The 21,276-nt window shown below is 37.6% G+C and overlaps 1 protein-coding gene across 9 annotated transcripts in view; it reads right to left on the reverse strand.

Moving 5' to 3' along the window:
- The window catches only part of DOCK4 (dedicator of cytokinesis 4), a 473,807-nt gene that overhangs the window by 99,645 nt on the left and 352,886 nt on the right, over window positions 1-21,276 (reverse strand). For all 9 annotated transcript variants that reach the window (XR_012432797.1, XR_012432796.1, XM_074035823.1 and 6 more), the window contains exons 25-26: window positions 20,761-20,895; window positions 10,851-10,949 (exon numbers count right to left, since the gene is read on the reverse strand). Coding sequence is in view for 7 of the 9 variants with exons in the window: in XM_074035823.1 (XP_073891924.1) it covers window positions 10,851-10,949; window positions 20,761-20,895 (234 nt within the window). In the remaining 2 variants the exon portion in view is untranslated. The remainder of the gene's footprint in view (window positions 1-10,850; window positions 10,950-20,760; window positions 20,896-21,276) is intronic.

The raw sequence follows: 21,276 nt of genomic DNA on the forward strand, positions 1-21,276 counted from the left end.
AATCCAGTCCATGTCTCCAGAATCACTGGAAGCAGAGTTTCCCAAATGTATTTCACTGTAGGTCAGATAATTTTGGGAAACACTTCACATTCCAGCTCTCTCTTGGGAGAGTAGGCCATTAGCTTACTAAACTGTGAGAAGCCCTTTCTAATGCATTTCTGAAACTTATTTTAATGGTTTCTTTTTTTTTTTTTTTTTGAGACGGAGTCTCGCTGTGTCGCCCGGGCTGGAGTGCAGTGGCCGGATCTCAGCTCACTGCAAGCTCCGCCTCCCAGGTTTACGCCATTCTCCTGCCTCATCCTCCCGAGTAGCTGGGACTACAGGCGCCCGCCATCTCGCCCGGCTAGTTTTTTGTATTTTTTAGTAGAGACGGGGTTTCACCGTGTTAGCCAGGATGGTCTCGATCTCCTGACCTCGTGATCCACCCGTCTCGGCCTCCCAAAGTGCTGGGATTACAGGCTTGAGCCACCGCGCCCGGCCTTAATGGTTTCTCAGTTGATTCTTTTGAGTTACTTAGACACACATATATATATATGTGTGTGTGTGGGTATGCGTGTGTGTATGTGTATATATATATATATAAAATATATAATCCCTGCAAAAATGGCTTGTGCATTTATCTTTGAAAGAGTTATACTCACTTCAGTTTCCTACCTTGGTGTGTTTGCTTAGATAGATATCAAAGTCACTCAAGTGGAGATTCTTTGGCTTTATGGTCAACAACTAGTTAGGAATAGTATAAATAAATGATAAAATGCGGAAGTTTTATCTTCTTGCCTCAAAATTTGTAACAGAATTGGAAACTGGAGGCAGCACTCTTAGTGGTAGTGGTGGTGTGTCTGTATGTGTGTATGTGGTATGTGGGGTGGGGGACTGTGCTGTCAGTTGCAAGGAGGAAAAATACTGGCTGAAAAGATTGGCTATAGGAGGCAAAACATCTATCTTACCAGCTAGCAACTTGAGTTTTCTTTTGTAGTGCTGGGGACAAAGGAAACAGTATTGCAGGTGGAGGAGTTGGGGATAGATGAACTGTTTCTGTGCTATCTCATTTTCCTAGACTCATTTATCTCCCACAATAAAAGGGTGAGGCAGCATGTGACATTGCCAATGCCTGTGAATTTACATAAATCTTTATTTCCCCCAAGAAAACTTTTCAGTGTCGCAAGTAGTTTTCTACAGTATCCATTCAAGATTCATTGATATTTATAAAACCAAACACATTCAGTAGTAGAACCTTGTAAGAAAAATAAAAGAGCATAATAATGAGGATCAGAAAACCTAGATTTTAAATCCTGGCTATGCAATTAACTAGCTCAATAACCTTGGCAATTTGTTTAACCTCTCTGGAAATGAGTTCTCATACTTGTAAAATGTGGGAGCTTTGAGGTCTCTTGTAGTTAGAGGAGATTTAAAAAATCAGTATGATCACTTAGTTATTCAAAAGGCATCTCCACATTTTTCTTACTTCTAAAATGTAGGCAAATGTTTCATCACATCACGTTGTCATAACACAAACACCTTGCATTTTAGTATTTACATGTAATTTAGTTCAGCAAGTCTCTGTCTACTGCCATGCAACAGGGTTTATTCCAAACTCAGTTCCAATATTCGAAAGCAATGTGACCTCAATGCTAGATTCTTTAACATTTCCCTCCCTCCCACCCAAAATACAGTGGTATTTCCTCGACTTTCCTCTCCAAGTACTTTTCAACTCTGGTCATTCCACTAAATATGTGTTTTTGCATAGACAGATGTGGTTATTTTGTACATTTAACTAAGTAACCGATTCTTTTTATAATTTGAAAAAGAACGTTGCCATGCCTATAATATTCCTGCTTGGACAGCACAAAGAAATCAGTATTTCATATGCTACCATTTAAAACCTGGCAGAATGGGAGCAGTTTCTTTTTCTGTTTTACATCATACAGGACAACAGGGTCACTTAACCACATTAAATTATTTAACATGGTTAAACTGTATTATTGGAATTCTTCAAATCAGGGTTCAAAATAAAAAAGAAACAGGGAGGTGTCACTTTATAGAAGTCTTTTTTCTGCAGAGGTTCAAGTAAGAGAGAGGTTCAAGTAAGAAAGTTCTTGTGAAAGTGTTCCAAAACAATAAAAGTCCCATATTTAAATATAAAACAAAGTAGGAACAGTTGTTATAATTTTAGAAATGATCACCAACATGTACTGATTTATAAATACTGGGTGCTTTACTATGTGCCAGGCACTGTGTTAGATGCTGGGGACACCTGGTAGGAGACATTCTTTTATTTATTCACGCAGCAGGTGTTTATGGAGTGTCTGGAACATGCCACACAATAGTCAGTGTGTTAAATGTGCTCTTTGCTTTCATGGAGTTCACAGTTCAGTGGGAGAGATAAATCTTAATCTAAAAACCACACAGATACATGCATGCTTTGCAAATGTGAATAGTCTGAAGGTCAGGTATTCCACACAGAGGGAACAACACCTGTAGGCCTCAGAGGCAAGAGAGAGCACAGGGTTGCCTGGACTACAAGTGGCGGTGGCAAGACATAGGGCTTAAAGATAAACAGGGATAAGTAAAAGATAGAAAAATGTCATAATTTTTTCCATAGTAAGGAGTTTGGACATTTATCCTGCAGGCATTGTAGAGACACTGAGGGGTTTTATGCAGATGTTTGAGAGGATCAAATTTGTGTTTTAGATTTTTTAACTGTACCATATAAAAACTGTTTTGTGCTTACATATGATACTATGATATTAAGAAAGACACAAGACAGGATTGGCTTAAAAAATATGGTACATTTACACCATAGAACACTATGCAGTCACAAAAAAGAACAAAATCATGTCCTTTGCTGCAACAAATAGCTAGAGGCCATTATCCTAAGTGAATTAACATGGAAACAAAAAACCAAATACCGTGTTCTCACTTATAAGTGAGAGCTAATCATTGGATACACACTGACATAAAAATGGGAACAGACATGGGGGACTGCAAAAGAAGGGAGGGAGGGAGAAAGAAAAGGGCTGAAAAACTACCTATTGGGTACTATGTTCACTATTTGGGTGACGGACTCAACTGAGGCCCAAACCTCAGCATCATGCAAAGTATTCATTAACAAACCTGCACATGTACCACCTGAATCTAAAATTTTTTTTAATCTAATTTTTTTTTAAAAAGAGAAAGCCACAAGACAAAAATTAGTCTTGTGAAACAGAATTGGCAAGACACAGAGAGACAAATCCTGAGTTCATGAAACATGAGTTAAGACATCCATAAAACAAAGCATCATGAGGCTGCTACACAGAGTAGGACATTTTTTTCTTACTTCAAGAACAATGAACAGGACAGACCCTCAGACTATAGTCAAATGTCATTAAAAAAATTTGCCACAAATTTCAAACCAGTAATATCCTTGATGTGAGGTTTGAATTCAATTAAAGGGTGTTAATAATCATTATCACATTGAAATTTACATTCTTAAAATGGAATCTTTAAGTATCTTATGCAAAATAACTCCCAAATGATTTTCCATCTTTTAGAGCTATATAACCATTTTTCTGTAATCAATATATTCAAATAAAGATAAGTCAAAATAATTATATTGAAAATCTTTTGAAGCAGGCAGAAATATTAAGACCATGCATTCCTTCAACAAAGATTTAATGTTCCAGGTTCTGTGCTTAGGACACCAAGACATGGTCTCGACTCTCAACGGCCCATAGTCATCAAAAACACAAGGAAGTGGCAAATAATGAGAGTGCATTATTGCGTGCTATCAGAGAGGGAGGATTGTATCCTGGGAAGGCTTCATTGAGAAGGTGATACCTGAGCGGGATTTGTAGGGTGAGCTGAATCAGAAAAGGGATTAACAGGGGTACACATTAGGCAATGGAAGTGAGGTGGGGGTAGAATAGGCATTACAGATAGAAAAAAAAATGATTCATAGGAATTAAAAATTATATATTTGGTTTTTAAGGAATATAACAGTATTTGAAGTGGCTGGAGTGACTGAAAGGTGTTCAGAAGGGGGTGGAGGATAATGTGGTTGGAAGGTAAACTGAGGATAGAAACAACATGATAAGGAGATTGGACTTTGTCCTGTAAGGAATGGGAAGTACTCAGAGTTTTAAAGCCAGATTGGGGCTTTAATCAATATATATGATCAGATATAATTTTTGAAAGCTAGTGGGACAGTATATAGGAGACATTGCAGTTATAATCGTGCTGTACTTAACTTCCAGCTCATGTATAATCTTGTGCTTATAGCAAGATTCCCACAGTTCTATGAAAAGTCATAATCAACAAAGCACAGGAGTCTCACTGCTGTATATACATGAAATGCCAAGGATATGGACAAAACTGTAGCCTCCAGTACAAGGTGGGTGTATAATAAAGCATTACTGATGACAGAAGGAGGAAACAAATCTTAATCACTACTTGGTGTTGACTTTTGTTCATTTTAAAATAATATTATGTTCTAGAGAAGGAAAAAAACAATACAGAGTACCAGCCCTCAGGTCTTTGCTGCCACATACTTGTGTTCTGACACTGTGACTCATGCTCTCACACACAAGTAGGAACCTGAGGACCGAGGAGGAGAAGTGGCACACTGCTCAGGAAGCCAGAAGCTACTTCAGCAGTAACCCTGGAGGCATCCAGGCTCTTCAGGCAAGAATGGAGTTGAAAGACCATTAGTCTTAGCAGATACTTGAGAGCTACATACTTTTAAAATTCATTTTGATTTACAGAACCACTGGAAAATGCTAAGACAAACCTTACCTTTCTTTCAACTGTTAAAAAGAAAGGAAAAAGCAACATCAGGAATAAAAAACAACATGAATATTCATTTGAAAATCTCTATATATAATTGGTCAAGTATCAATTAAAATATAAAAGGTACACATCCTATGACCCAACAATTATACTTCTAGGAATTTATTCTACAGCAATATGGGTACAAGTCCATAGAAAGAGGTGTATCAAGATGTTTACTGCAAGACCCATTCTAATGGTAAAAATCAGAAATGATTAAATTATGTAGCATTCATATAACAAGATTCAGCAGAATAAGGTAGTGGGCTATATAATGAGATATTATCATGTAAAAAAAAGTATAGGTCAATATAAATAGTATGATTCCATTAAAAAATGTGTATGTGTGTACATATATATATGTACATATATAGCATACAAAATAGTCTACAAGATTATACCTTTAGGTGTTAACAGCAGCTACCTCTGGGGATTAGGATACATTGGGGGTTGAGAGGAGGGTAACTACACTTTATTACTTTTTAAAACAGTAGCGTTATATGGAATTTTTGGTGTCTAATTTCAATATCACTTATAATTTTCCATTAAATATCACCCGATTAACTGTACTTTACCTGCTATTTACTTTCTAACCTAAATATACATACAAAACCCCAAATAACTCTCCTTCTATTAATCTGGCCTTTCTTAGACATCTCCATTCTATGACTAGAACTGCCTTATTATCTTTAAAGAGTTGACAATTGAAATTTTATATAATTCGATAGGAAAGATTTTGGTTTAAGAAAGTTTATTAAAGTTTAGGGAAAAGCTGAGTTTAGCTGCCTGAGCAAAGAGCTCAGGATGTTAATAGAATTCCTAGTTCTCCCAATTACTTAACAATAATAGCATCAGTCAATCTCACGGCGGGGGAGGCAAGGAGAGGATGAAATGTGGGGTAAGCACTACATCTGGCTCATGGCTGTGGGATGGGGGTGAGGAGGTGTTCTGTAACTGTTAGCCAGTATCACTGCAGTTTACATAATGCTTATTTATAAGAATGATTTAGATGGCCTTAATAACAGGCTTTTATTAGTCTTGATATCCCTAATGTCTAACCAAGATGCTCAATAAATGTTTGTTGAATCAACAATTGGTATCTGCAATAAAATAATGGGGGCCTACTTCACGGGGTCCTTTTGAGGATTAAACTGAGTTAATATTAATTAACTGCTTAGAACAGTGCCTGATACATACTAAATTGCATATAAAATGCCTTCTGCTTAGAGGTCTTCACTTCCTTTACTACAATATCAAAACCCAAAATTACTCTAAAATTTTTTGCTCTTATAATCCATTTGGCAGCAAAACCTGACCAGAATGATTTATAGTCTTTATTTATCACATATGGAGTGAACATTTTGTATCACTCTAGATTTTATTGGAGGTGCCATATATGTACCATATTATCTTTATGAAATCATAAAAATTCTGATTTCTGAAGTAAAATTGGCACTAAGGACTTTGTATAAGGGTCTAGGGACAAGTGTTATTATCTTTGAAAATATTACAATGTAGGGTTCAGGAACATAACTAGAAATATTTGGTTTCAAAGAAAATTGAGCACAGGAAACATTTATTAATATCTTTTATAAGGTGATATATGAACTTTTAAAATGCAGATTAAAACAAGATGACCAGGGAGGCTGAGGTAGGCAGATCACAAGGTCAGGAGATCGAGACCATCCTGGCCAATATGGTGAAACCTCATCTCTACTAAAATACAAAAAATTAGCCAGGCATGGTGATGCATGCCTGTAGTCCTAGCTACTTGAGAAGCTGAGGCAGGGGAATTGCTTGAACCTGGGTGACGGAGGTTGTAGTGAGTCGAGATTGCACCACTGCACTCCAGCCTGGGCAACAGAGCGAGACTCATTCTCAAAAACAAAACAGAACAAAACAAAAAACCAAAAAAAAACCCAAGATGACTAATCAGCCTTTAGTAAGTTAAATATATGTCCTCTAGCCTGCATTTACTCCAGTTATTTCTTCCATTCTTACACTGGAAAAGTGTAAGAATCTTATTCCCAGTCAAGGATAATTCTGTTCCTTCCTGCTGCCTTCTCAGAGACCTCGCCCTGAAAGTTAGTACCTCTTTCTTAGATTTTCAGCTTCTCCCTCTCCACCAGCTCTAATCATGAATATATTTACACATGCTTAAGTCTCCTCCATCATAAGTATTCATCAAAACAAAGTCTACACATCCAAACTTATCCCTCTTCTTCTTGAAACACTGCATACAATCCACTGTATCGTTTTCTATTTTTTTTTTTTTCTATTCTTCAATCCATGACAAGTTGGCTTTCACCCTCATCAGTGAAACTGCCCATCAGGTTCACCAACAATATTTAGGGAACCTTTCATGACGGTACTTGACCTCCTTGCAGGAGCAGGCGCTGTTTATCACGCCTCCCTCCTTAGGCTTAGGATTCTATGTAGGTCCTTTGGCCAAACTCTACACTCTCCTTGGATGTTCACATTTACTCCCATGATGTCAGTTATTATTCATTGACTGATAGTTTCCGGATCTACATCCCACAACCCATCTCTCTCTCTCTTGAACTTCAGACACAACTTACTAAACAACTCCATCTAAATGTCCCTCGGGTGGCCAAACTCAGGCTGAAACGGAATTTACCTTCGCTCCCAAACCCGTACACCTAACTCCTCCTGGGATCCTCATGCAGTGAATGGCACCACACCAACATCCAGCCAACTGTCAAAAGGCCTAAGAGTCATTTACAACTCCTCCCTCTCCTTCACCTTTTTAATAGTATCAGTCATCGAGTCCTGCCAATTCAACTTCCTAAATGTCCCTAGAATCTATCTCCACAATCACCTCTATTTCAAGCCACAGTCATTTCTAGCTTAGGTTACTACTTCAAATCTTTTACAGAGTTCTGCCTCTCATCTTGACCTCAGTGAATCCCCTTTCTTTCTTTTTTCTTTTTTTTTTTTTTTTTGAGACAGGGTCTCCTTCTATTGCCCAGGTTGGAGAGCAGTGGTGCAATCACAGCTCACTGCAGCCTCCACCTCCCTGGCTGAAGCGATACTCCCATCTCACCCTCTTGAGTAGCTGGGACTACAGGCGTGTGCCACCACACTCAGCTAGTTTTAAAAAACTTTTTAGAGTGACAGGGTCTTGCCATATTGCCTAGGCTGGTCTCAAACTCCTGAGCTCAAGTGATCCTCCTGCTTTGGCCTCCCAAAGTGCTGGGATTACAGGCGTGAGGTACCATGTCTGGCCAAATGCATTTTCAAAAGTGCAACCAGACAGGTCTTTCTTCCCTCAAATGTGATCTTGTCTCTCCCTTCTTAAAACCCTCAAAAGCTTCAAAATGTCCTCAAAACAAAGTCTACACTCATTCATACAGCCTTAAACTCTATATTCTATCAAACAATCAACAACTATTTCTTGAATGCCTGCTATGTGCTAGGCATGGTCTGGAATCTGAGGATACAGCAGTGAGCCAGACAAAGCTTCAGACATCAAGGAGCTCATGGCCCAGTGGGAAATACACATAAATAAATAAACAAAAATATTCCAGATTCTAATAAGTGTTATAGAGGTTGGGTAGAGAGTGTGCTGTGTCAGTCGGGGCATTCAGGTGATATTTTAGTAGAGACGTTTGAACGTTCCAGCCAAATATACATCTAGCACACTCCTACTAACCTCAGTTCTCAGCTGAGACCTCCCTTGGGAAGTTTCCTGGTGCCTTGAGTCTGGGTTGGCAGCAACTCCCACATGCTCTACAGCACCGCGTGCTTACCCTGCACATTCACCACTCAGGGTGCTAATGCCCATTATTGGTCTGATTACTCCCCAACAAGGACAGGACATCTTTTGCCTGGTTACGTCCCTAGTACATGGTGCACAGTGCTTGCCATGCTTGAGTTGCTCAATATCCACTTCCTGAATGGCAGATTAATTAATTAATATCATTAAATAATTCTCCTGGTCAGAAGGCCTCGCTATTAATTAATTAATTAATTTATTTATTTATTGAGACAGAGTCTCACTCTGTTTCCCAGGCTGGAGTGCACTGGTGTGATCTCGGCTCACTGCCACCTCCACCTCCTGGGTTCAAGCGATTCTCCCGCCTCAGCCTTCCAAACAGCTGGGACTACAGGCACGCGCCACCATGTCCAGCTAATTTTTGTATTTTTAGTGGAGATGGGATTTTGCTATGTTGGTCAAGCTGGTCTTGATCTCAGGCGATCTACCCGCCTTGGCCTCCCAAAGTGCTGGGATTACAGGCCTGAACCACGGTGCCCTGCCAGCCTCAATAATTTTGAAGAGGGGAATATAATTGTCCTTTGAAGAGGTGCATTGGCTGCCTGAAATGAGAAAAGTCTACATAAAACATTTTATTCATTATTTCCATTTGTTTTATTACTGCTAATATGAAAACCAAAGCATAAAACGCAACATCTGGATAATTAATCACGTCTTTCAGTTTATGCTTCTCTGCTGTTTTTTAATTCCCAGGCTCCATAAAAATATGTAGGCTTTTCCTACGGGAAATTTTCAAATATGAAGTCACAGAATTCTTAAGTAAAACCTAATGATTCTTTAACTGTGTTAAGAATACAACTTCTAATGAAAGTTAATAAATGCATAAATGCACAGTCATCTTCCTTTTGATGTTACAGATTTCTGTACTCAGAGTGGTTAAGTCCTAAGGCCTTTTATTCATTTTTAATTCTAAACTCAAAATTGAATGTAAGGCCAGGCATGGTGGCTCATGCCTGTAATCCGAGTACTTTGGGAGGCTGAGATGGGAGGATTTCTTTAGGCCAGGAGTTTGAGACCAGCCTGGGCAACATAGTGAGACTCCACCTCTACAAAAAAATTAAAAAATTAGCTAAGTGTGGTGGCATGTGCCTGTAGTCGCAGCTACTTGGGAAGCGGAGGCAGGAGGATTGTCTGAGCCCAGGGGTGAGCCATGATTGTCACTGCACTCCAGCCTGAGTAACAGTAAAACCCATCTCAAAAAAAAAAAAAAGAAAAAAAAAAGAAAAAAGATTGAATATAAGAATGAAAAACATGATGCCATATGCCAAATGACTGACTGCTGAGGGATTACATCTGCCACAAATGATTCTTCGTGTTATATGACTCAGCTTGTCAACTTCTCTAAGGTAACAACCAGAAGATTTTTCTGAGATCATACAATATTTTCCAGTTAAAGTCAAAGACAAGCCACCCCTATGCACTATCTATATTAAAAAATCAATAATTTCTTCCCCTAAGGCACTGGGAAGGCTTCCAATCAAGCAAATGTCATAGCAGAACTGTACTTTTGGTCCTATAATTCTCCACCACCCAGCTTAAAAGCAACACTTCCAATATGATGGTTTCCATATTAAAGTTGTCTGGAAAACTGAAGAGATGGAAGAGAAATAAAAGTAAATAAGGAAGATGACGGATCATATCATTCCTCTAAGAATAATCAAGCATTTCGTGAAACCAGTGCATTACATTTCCACAAATCTCAGTAAATACTGGATTTTTATAAACCTGGCATCCATATTTCCTATTTAATGTCAGCTTGTCAGGGTAGCACAGCATATTGATTAGACTATAGTTGATACAGAATATCAAATACAACTCTGTATCCCTAGTCAAAAAGTTGTAGTCAGAACTTCTCATTATGGTTTTAGTGAGATGAAATGAGCGAACCTATTTACATATTCTCCTTTATCTCCTATTAAGGCAATATTTCTAGGTTCGTGGAGTTAGTCTATTTGTTTTTATCTCTTCAGTTCTGTTATTCTGCTTCTAGTTTATTGAACTTTGATGACAGATACTTCACATCCTATATCCTTCTCTGAAATGAGAGTTAATAGCTTTGCCTGAGTACCAGAAATCTTTAAAAGCAAATATAGATGAGCAGATCTGTGGATGAGACTGAGAAAAAACTGCTTAGAACTTAATGGAAATAGGTAAAGCAATTGTCTAGGATTTATCTGAACAGTGATGAATAAAAACAAGAGAAACTAAAAAGATATGTTAAAGAAAATAATTTTAAAAAGTCACTTACCCTTAGTTCTTCCTTCGTATTGAAACTATCAAGAAGCTGTTGATAATGTCTATCAGTCATTTGTCGTAATAGGGACAGGAGACAAGCAACAAACTCCCCCTAAGTTAAAAAAAAAAAAAGCATATTTTTTTCTTTTAGTAAGGACATAAAAGAACATCAGTAACTTACACTGAACTGTCCTCAAAGAGAATACGTTAAAATGAAATCACTATGATCCAAACTTGCCCTGTGAAGTCTTCCTAATCTAAATTACCCAAAATGTCACAGCCAAAACTTCTCCCTATGATGATTACCATTTATTTACCTGGTATTCACAAATTTATAATTTTAGAGATGATTTTTTTTTTTTAACTTGGGTGGAAGCTTTTCACTTGGGAACTAACTTCACACATTTAAAGAAGGTAAGGCACTGAGGGTGATGATCATTTACTGAGCATTTAAAATGTCTGCACTAATTATATCATTTAAGTTTCATATCAGCACTATGAGGTAGGGGGTATAATACCTTTTTGAAGAAGGTAAAATGTAGTTTCTGATGTGCTTAATGACTTGCCCCAAGTCACTCAGCTAGAAAGTAGCAGAGCTGGAGTTATGCCCAATCTTTCTGCCTCCAAAGCCCTTCCTGTAGCTTCATGCTCCATTTTTGAATTCATATGACCTCCTCCAACTCATCAGAGAGTTGATCTGCTGACTCACAGGGTATAATGAAAGCCATACTTTGCATAATGTTCATTTCAATCTCCTTTTAAAAAATAGTGTTATTCAGATGTCTTGGAGGATTGAAAATAATTTTTTTAATTGGCCATTCTTTTTGTGCTTGGGCTCTATGTGATTTATAACCACAAATTCTAATTCTTAAAAATTAACAATAAAAAAGTAAACATAGCATCCATAGATTTGAAGACCTACATAAAATTGCTATCACTTGCATTTTTGAATGAACTTCTAATTTAAAACGCTTGCATTTTCAATGCAACCTTTTTTGCTCAGCAAAGAATTTATCTACTTTTAAACAGAGTAATAACATTTAAAACAAAACAAATACAATAGGAGAGGCAATTACTGGTAACTAACTGTATATTTACAGAAGTGCAATTTAATTGGGAACTGGTTTCTTAGATTTTACATGGAAATGACTACAGACTTTATAAGCAGAGACTAAAATCCCTGAGAAGTGGAAATTTTCAACAGAGGCAGCTGGGTCAGGAAAGTTCAATGTATCCTCGCCCACTGCCATGGGAGAACCAAGGAAGGTATAATACTTAAAGACCATGTCAGGGTAACCAGGTACTCAGGCTAGATCTTTGTTTGCAGATAATCATTTGCAACACACGGGTATGACAAATAATTGTCTGTTACATTTTTTAGGGTAAATATTCAAGAAACTAACCAGTGTGGAAAAAACACCCTTCAAGCTCAACATACACTTTGTTAATGAACATGGAAATCCTTGATATTTAACAAAAGAAATAAAAAGTTTAAAGGCAACATTACTTTTTGTGTATGTGTGTAAGGAAGTAACCCAACCCAACACTAGGAAAAGAATGATCTGGAAGGATTGAGAGAACAGTGCCTGGTGCTCACACACAGGACTGGGAATAACAGTGCCTTTTTTTTTTTAAACCAGCCAGACTGGAAAAAGCTCACAATTAATAAGGTATCAGTTAGAGTACCAAAAAGAGTGTTTCCTTAGTACTGGGAAAAATTACTCCTAGAGTAATGCTGTTCTGGTCCTACCTCACAAATTTCAAAAGCAAGACCTAAAATGATCAAACAGTTTCCAATAAATTTAACCTCATTCTATACCAAAGCTCAAATAAATTTTTTAGAAATTAAAAAAATCCACCTCTCGACAATGTAAAATTCACAATGTCTGGCATGCAATGAAAAATTGCCAGGTGGGTCAAGAAGAAGGAAAAAATGATGTAAATGAGGAGAAAAAGTAATATATCAATAGAAACAGATCCAGAAATGACACAGATAATAGAATTACCAGACAAGAACATTAACATAGTTATATTACTGTATTCTAATTATTCAGGACGCTAGAGGAAAGACTGAATATATTAATTTAGAGACATGGCAGACATAAAAAGAGCCCAAATTAAACTTCTAGAGATGAAGGCTACAATTTGTAAGATGAATATTCACTGAATGGATCGAGTGGCAGATTAGACACTGCAGAAGAAAAAATTATTGAACTTGAAAGGGAGAGCAGTAGAAATTCTCCAAAACAAAGCATAGACAGAAAAAACTGAAATAGATAGAAAAACAGAAAAAAGCATCAGCAAACTGTAGGACAACTTCAAGTAGTGGAATATCTATGTAACTGTAATCTCAAAGAGAAGGAAGAGACAGAAAAAATAATTGAAGAAATGAGAAGAAAACCTTTTCAAACTCTTTGAAAATTATAAACCTATATATCAAAGAATCTCTACAAACCCCAAGCACAAGAAACAAGAAGAAAATTACACCAAGGCACATCATAATCAAATTGCTTATAGCCAGTGGTAGAGAAAATCTTAAAACACTATTCAGAAAAAAAAGGGCACATGACATAGAGAAGAACAAAGACAAAGATGAGAAAAGATTTCTCTTGAAAGAATACAAACTGAAAGACAATGGAGCAACAGCTTCAGAGAACTAAAAGGAAAAAAAAAATAACCCAAAAACTATTAACCAAGAAAAATATCTTCCAAATATAAAATATAAAAATATCTTCCAAAAGCAAAGACAAAATAAAGACTTTTCAAACCTCCAAAAGCTTATTCACCACCCCTACTCCACATTGTACTGAAGGTTTTAGTTCAATAAAGCAAGAAAAGGCAATCAGGAATACAGCTTTGAAAGCTATGAAATTGATAAAGAGCTACTAGAACTAACTGAGTTTATTTACATTCCAGAATATAAGATCAATATACAAGAATCAATTTTACTTCTACACACTAAAAATGAACAATCTGAAATTAAAATTTAAAATATCATTAAAATATGAAATAATTACTGATATATACAACAAAAGATGTGTAAAATCTGCACACTGAAGGCTGCAAAACGCTGAGGGGTGGAGTTAAGACTTTAAAAAAATGAAGAGATTACATGTTAATATTAGGATTGGGTAATGCAATATCGTTAAGATGTCAATTCTGGCTGGGCGTGGTGGCTCACGCCTGTAATCCTTTGGGAGGCTGAGGCGGGTGAATCACCTGAAGTCAGGAGTTTGAGACAAACCTCGCCAACATGGTGAAACCCGAGCTCTACTAAAAATACAAAATTAGCTGGGCATAGTGGCGCATGCCTGTAATCCTAGCTACTCAGGAGGCTGAGGCAGGAGAATTGTTTGAACCCAGGAGGTGGAGGTTGCAGTGAGCCGAGATTGCACCACTGCATTCCAGCCTGGGTGACACGAGTGAAACTCCATCTCAAAAAAAAAAAAGTCAATTATCCCCAAATCGATATATAGATTCAATGCAATCCCACTAATTATCCTAGCATAGCTCTGGGGGTTAGAAATTGAAACGCTGATCTGACTTTCAAATCCATAAGGAAGTGAAAAGGATCTAAAATAGTCAAAACAACTTTGTAAAAGAAAAGTAAAGTCAGAAGACTTACACTTCCTGACTTTAAGATTTATTATAAAACATGAGAATCAAGAGAGTATGTTATTGGTGTCAAAACAGAAAAACAGGTAAATGGAACACAACAGCCAACCCTAGGAACAACTCAAATGTCTACCAAGAGGTGAATGAATGAACAAATTGCAGTATAGCCATACAATGGAATACTAGTCAGCAATAAGAAGGAATAAACTATTGATATACAAAAGAATAAGGATGAAACTCAAATATATTGTGTGTGAAGACAGAATTCCCTGACCCAACGCCCCCCGCAAAAAACTATGTATTATATGATTAATAATAATAACTATGTACTACATGATTCCATTCATATCAAATTCTAAAAAATGCAAAGTTATGTACGGTAACAGATAAGTTACTATAAAAAGCAGGTCAGTAGTTGCTTGGGGATGAGGTAGCATGGAGAAGCAAAAGAGAGGCAATGGAGAGGGGCACAAGGAAGCTTTTGAAAGTGATGAACATATTTGCTATCTTGATTGTGGTGATGGTTCATAGGAATATACATACGTCAAAACTAAAATTGTATATTTCAAACAGGTGTCATTTGTTTTATGTCAATTATACCTCAATAAAATAAAAAAGACATGTGACAACACTATGATTTATGGAATGGCACTATGTGTAAGTTACCATACTTTGACTATACTATTGAGTTCATTCCTTATTTGGGCTTTGTTGGGGAGACACAATCAACTTCACTTTAAAGAAAAGATAATTATCTCTTAAGGTTCAGAAATTTACCCCAGGTTCCACAGCTTGAGAATTGTGAGACTGGGGATGTGAACTCAGGTATCTCTGGTTCTAGAAGTCGGAACTCAGTGACTCATCTATTTCTGCTCAGACTATTTGATTGTATAGAGAAAATACACCTGATTTTTTTGGTTATAATTAAAATATTAGTAAGTATACTGGAATCCATCAGTTGATAACTAAGGTTCATACTTTTTTACCTTTCTCTTAATACGCCTTGACTTAAAAATGCAAATCTAGTTAGCAGAAACCCATTCATCTCTTTTCCATCTCTTAGGTTTTCCATATCATATTCACATTGTCTCCAATACAGCTACTAGATTAATTTTCCTAAGACATTTACTTCAACACACAATCCTGTGAATAGTGAAATATGCTAAAGTGGGAAAAATGACACATTATTTGTTGTAAATTTAGTAATAAGAAATAGTATGCAATAATGAATAGACTTTCATCTTAAGTCTTTACAGTCAGTATACATAGGGGAACAACCTGTTTGAATCCAGATTTATGATTTTATTTGTCATATCTGACTTAGGCCCATTTTAATAACTTATAATCATGACATATAATCCCTGAGGCACTTAGGATGATTATTGTCAATCCCAACATCTACTCTACAATGTCATTTATTCACTTATGCTGTTTAGGAACTCCAACCACATTCAACTCTGTTAGGAGGCCTACATGTCCAATTACTAATGTATATTTTATCCATAATGTAATTTTTTTGCTCTATTTTTTAAATTTAAATTTTAATTAATTTTTTAATTTTTTTATTTCCATAGGTTTTTGGGGGACAGGCGGTATTTGGTTACATGACTAAGTTTTTTAGTGGTGACGTCCAATTACTAATGTATATTTTATCCATAATGTAATTTTCTTTGTTTTTAAGATATTTTAAGAATGTATCGATATGAAAATCCTAGATCCATAATTTGTTAAAAAGAAATAAAAAGCCATCAGTGGCCAAGATGTACTTAGCTGCAGTGTAATACTTTCTTATATATAAATCACCTTGAAAACTCTGTAGTCCTCAGTGGCCATTTTATGTATAGATTGAGTATAATGAGAATTTCTATAAATGATTTTGTATAGCACGGGTATTGGAGGGCTACAACTGTCTTCATGAAAGCTATTATACACATACATTATTTTTTCCACATATTTCTTATAGAATTAACCCAGACCCATTTCCATACCCCAATCACAAACCGACAACACATGAAATTTTTAGATGAACACATCAGAGTAGCTGTCTTAGACCTGGCCTATGCCCAGAAGAATCACTTGCTCCATAAATGGTACTTAACAGAGTTATGAACAAGTAAGCATTTATAATTGTAAGGAACTCTGGAGCTCCATCAGTTGAGAATGCAAGGCAAGTGGTCATTTGTACTGCTTTATAAAATCTGCTTCTACCTATAATTAGACTGTTGAAAGGAATTTATCACAATGGTGCTTTTTTTTTTTTCTCGCTAGAGAAAGCATTTTAAAGTTCAAAAAACAGTTGGTGGGAAAACAAAAAGTACAATCCTTTTAAATTGTAAAAATAAGGCCTCTGTTATCTGGAACTATGATACAGCAGAAGCCAGTGCTCACGCTGGTGTGGCTGGGAGGCAGGGTAACAATCATGGTGCTTACAGAACACTGGAAGAATTCATCACGGCACACTGTGGGATCTGTGTTTACTTACAGTGTGTCTACCTGTCATGGGCACTTTTCCATATGTGTCTGCACAGAATGAAAAGGTGCTCAATGTAGAACTGTCATGTAAAGACTCCCTATTCAGAAAGCCTGTTCTCTGTGAGAAAATGATAAAGAAATTCAACAGATCTTCGGTCTCCAGAGAATGGATTTTGTGAAAGACCAAGGCATATTTCTCGCCATAGAATTATTATAACAACAACAATACATCAAGCACGTCTGCAACAATCATGGTATGACTGTGACTGCTGCTGCTACCATAATGACTAATGGCCAGCATTGATCGAGTTAGCAGACCAGATACTGTTTAAACACCTTTACAGATCTGAGGAATCCTCACACTAACTTTGAGATAAGTACAACTATTTTCTCTGATTTACTTATTTATTTATGAGACACGGTCTCGCTCTGTCACCCAGGCTGGAGTGCAGTGGTGTGATCTTGGCTCACTACAACCTCCACCTCCTGGGTTCAAGCCGTTTTTGTGCCTCAGTCTCCCAAGTAGCTGGAATTACAGGTACCTACCAACATGCCTGGCTAATTTTTTTGTATTTTTAGTAGGGGTTTCAACAAGTTGGCCAGGCGGGTCTCGAACCCCTGTCTCAAGCAATACGTCCGCCTTGGCCTCCCAAAGTGCCGGGATTATAGGCGTGAGACACCACACTCAGCCTATTTTCTCTGTTTTAAAGACAAAGAAACAGAGGCTTAGAGACATTAATAACTTGACCAACATCAGAGTCAGTGCAATGGCAGAGAAGAAATCAAGCTAGGTCTGTCCAAGTATTCTTAAAAAAAAAAAAAAAAGTCTTAAAGCATAAAAGCAAAGATGTCAAATAATTTATGTGTGTGTTTCATGGAAAATTTCACCCCACATACCTTGAGAGTTTGGTTTCTTACACAGCAAGGGGTACCACAGAGCCATGCAGGAAGGATTCTCCTCATGTGATTTTCTTATAATTTAGTACATGGGACAATCACTCTGCCTGCCCTACCCCACCTCCACCCACAGACCTGATTCACTGACTTCCTGAAGTCTCCTAATTGGCATTGGTTATTACACCATATGACCTGAAGACCACATGTATGCCATAGAGATTTGATGCACAACAACCTGGTACACTCTGCACGTCGATAGAAAGCAGTTTAACAAATGTTTTAGCTTTTGATCTCAGGCAATCTTTAACCATGTCCAGCATTTGCTATGATTTTGTTTGCTGTGCCATTATAACTTTTGAACTATGTAAGAGTTATATTGCCAGGAAACAATTAAAATGTTACCATCAAAACCATAATGAAAGAGACATCCTTCCTCTTCCAGGTTGAAAGTATAGAGACACTTCTCCCCTATTCCTCCTGCTAAGTACAACTAAAAACCTGAATATCAAATACAAAACAAACAGAAAAAGACTCTGACAGGAGGGGAGAGAGGGCAGACTGGCCAAGAACCTTGGGACCTGAGGAAGGGCATGGTGTAGATTTTTGGGTTTTCTTTTTTGCCTCATATATTTCAAACACGCGGCTGAAGAGGCCAGCAACTGTGAAAGACCAATAGTTGGCAGACAAAAGAAAGAGTCCCAACAAAACCTTATTTCTCCAGCCAAAGGACTAGGAAAGAGCAGCCCTGCAGGGCAATACTTTTAGCCACAACTGCTCTATTCTAGCTGAACACCACGGAAAACTTTGGCCTCAGTCACCCGTTCACCGCAAAGGCTGAGTGAGGAGCCTAGACTTCCATCCTCATGAGGATGTAGTGAGGTGCCCCAACATCTCTCCTAGAGTGGAGCCAGAGAAGGTCAAAAAGGGAGCAGGTACTTTCATACCCATGGGTCATGAAAACAATGGGAGCAACCTGGACTTCCACCCACAACTGGCAGTAACAAGTCACAATTTTTCCCTCCCTACTGAGGTGGTGTCACAGAGGCCTAGTAGAGAGTCAGGATGGCTACTATGGCCCAGCAGTAACAAAGCCACTCCCACCACTTTGTCAGTAGAGACCACATGCAGAGCCAGAACTTCCACCTCAACCAGCAGTAACAAGAAGCCCTCTTGCCTCAGGTGTCAACAGAAGCCAAGAGGCAAAGCTGGATTTCTATCTCTGTCTCACCATAACATGTAGGCACTCACTGTTTCCCTGATCAGTGGTGTCACATAAAGCCAGCTAAAACAGAAGGTTTATGTAAGATCCAAAACCTTATAATATAGAAATGTCTTGGTCATAAGAGAAAATAACACATCCTATTAAGATCTAAGAAAATCTCAAATTGAATGAAAAAGATAATAGATGTCCACATTGCAATGTCAGACTGTTAGAATTATCTGACACATACAAAATGGTTAAGGACTTACATGTAAAATATAAAACTACACTACTTTTAGGAAAGAAACTAGGAGATAACATTTAAGACACAGGGCTAGGCAAAAAGAGTCAAAGCTTGAACCATAAAAGGAAATTAATAAACTGGACTTATACGAAATTAAAAATTTTTGCTTTGCAGAGCTTGTTAAGAGGATGAAAAAACAAGTTACAGGGTAGGAGAAGAAAACCACATATTATAAAAAGAAATAAAAACTCAACAGTAGAAAAACAATCCAATTAAAAAAATGACAAAAAGACATGAAAAGACATTTTACTGAAGAGGATATTTAGATGGCAAGTAAGTATGTGAAAATATGCTCAGCATCATTAGCCATTAGGGACGTGAAAATTAAAACCACAATAAGATACCACTACATAGCTATCAGAATGCTCTCCACTCCAAAAGAGACAACCCCAAATGCTGATGAGAGTATTGAGAAAGTGCACCGTTCATAACTTGTATATTATAGTATATATAGTAGAGCCACTATTTTCCATGGTAGCTATACCATTTTGTATTCCTGTATATACATAAATAGATACACATTTTTAACTGCTAGATATATTATTTCTTAATATTTTTTCTTAATGTTTTACATGAATATAAAATACAGATATAATATTAGACTCAAAATAGTGGCACTTCAAAGCACCTTGAAATTTGCCAATTGCAGACTAGGCATGGTGGTTCATGCCTGTAATCCCAACACTTCAGGAGGCTGAGGCGGGTGGATCATCTGAGGTCAGGAGCTCGAGACCAGCCTGACCAACATGGTGAAACATTGTCTCTACTAAAAATACAAAAATTATCTGGGCATGGTGGCGGGCACCTGTAATCCCAGCTACTCAGGAGGCTGAGGCAGGGAGAATCGCTTGAACCCGGGAGGTGGAGGTTGTAGCGAGCCAAGATTGCGCCACTGCACTCTAGCCTGGGCGACACAGCAAGACTCCGTCCCAAAAAATAAATAAATAAATAAAATTGCCAATTTCAACCTTCTCATTTCCTAACTAAGGAAACTGAGGCCGAGAAAAGTTATGATCATGACTAGTCAGATTGAAAAATCTGGAATGAAAACTCAGGGCCCCTGACTCCTATTACTCTGTTTCACTCTTCTCATTTCCTCAAGCAATTTGATGGATGATAAGAAAATAAAAAGTTATCAAGTTGACTTGGGACATAAAATCTGGGATTAATTTAAACCGGACATGGTATGACTAATATCAAAGCTGGCTTTCTGCCATTAAAAACCGCTTATTCCAAGTTCCTTTAACAAACATGCTTTATATCTTGGTTTCCTTGTAAAATTAAGGTAACCTCATATGATTTTGAAATGCTCATGGGTTACTCTCCTAAGGTCAGATTTTCCAGATTATAACATCAAGCCACCTGCAACGTGACTGAAGCTTTAACAAGCATAACCAGGCCCTGTTCCACGTGCCATCTGCTCTATGATCTTACAGTGACATCCTGGAACTGGAACCGCATTGCTGAGCTGGACGGCTGAGGTCGGCTGGTGATCTCCAATATGGTCCTCAGCAGAATATCCAGCAAGCTGGCCACTATCACATCTATTTCCTCCAGCACAGATTTTTCCTTAAGAGAGAAAAAAAATAGTGTGTTCAGGAAATTGGGGTTTAACATGCACTTCAATCTAACAGAAAAGGGGAAATCAAAGAGTCAGAGAACTTGAGAGACCTGGATTTCACCTAAGTGAATGATCTCCTTTTACAGTAAACAAAGGCACAGAGAAGATAATGGCTTACCCAAGATTACACAACTCAGTGGTGCCATGGATACCTGAGGTACAAGTAAAAAGGTGGGTGATATCATGAACGTACACCAGACACACCAGTCTAACTCAGAACACCAGCTAGGCTCCCAAAAGGGTGTGTGATCTCAGGCAAGTCAGTTTGCCTCTCTAAGCCTGAATCTTCACTGCAAGTCCATCCTGGTTCTTGGTCTATAATTTATCGG

The sequence above is a fragment of the Macaca fascicularis genome, chromosome 3 (assembly GCF_037993035.2).
Source record: "Macaca fascicularis isolate 582-1 chromosome 3, T2T-MFA8v1.1".
In the NCBI taxonomy this organism is placed as follows: domain Eukaryota; kingdom Metazoa; phylum Chordata; class Mammalia; order Primates; family Cercopithecidae; genus Macaca; species Macaca fascicularis.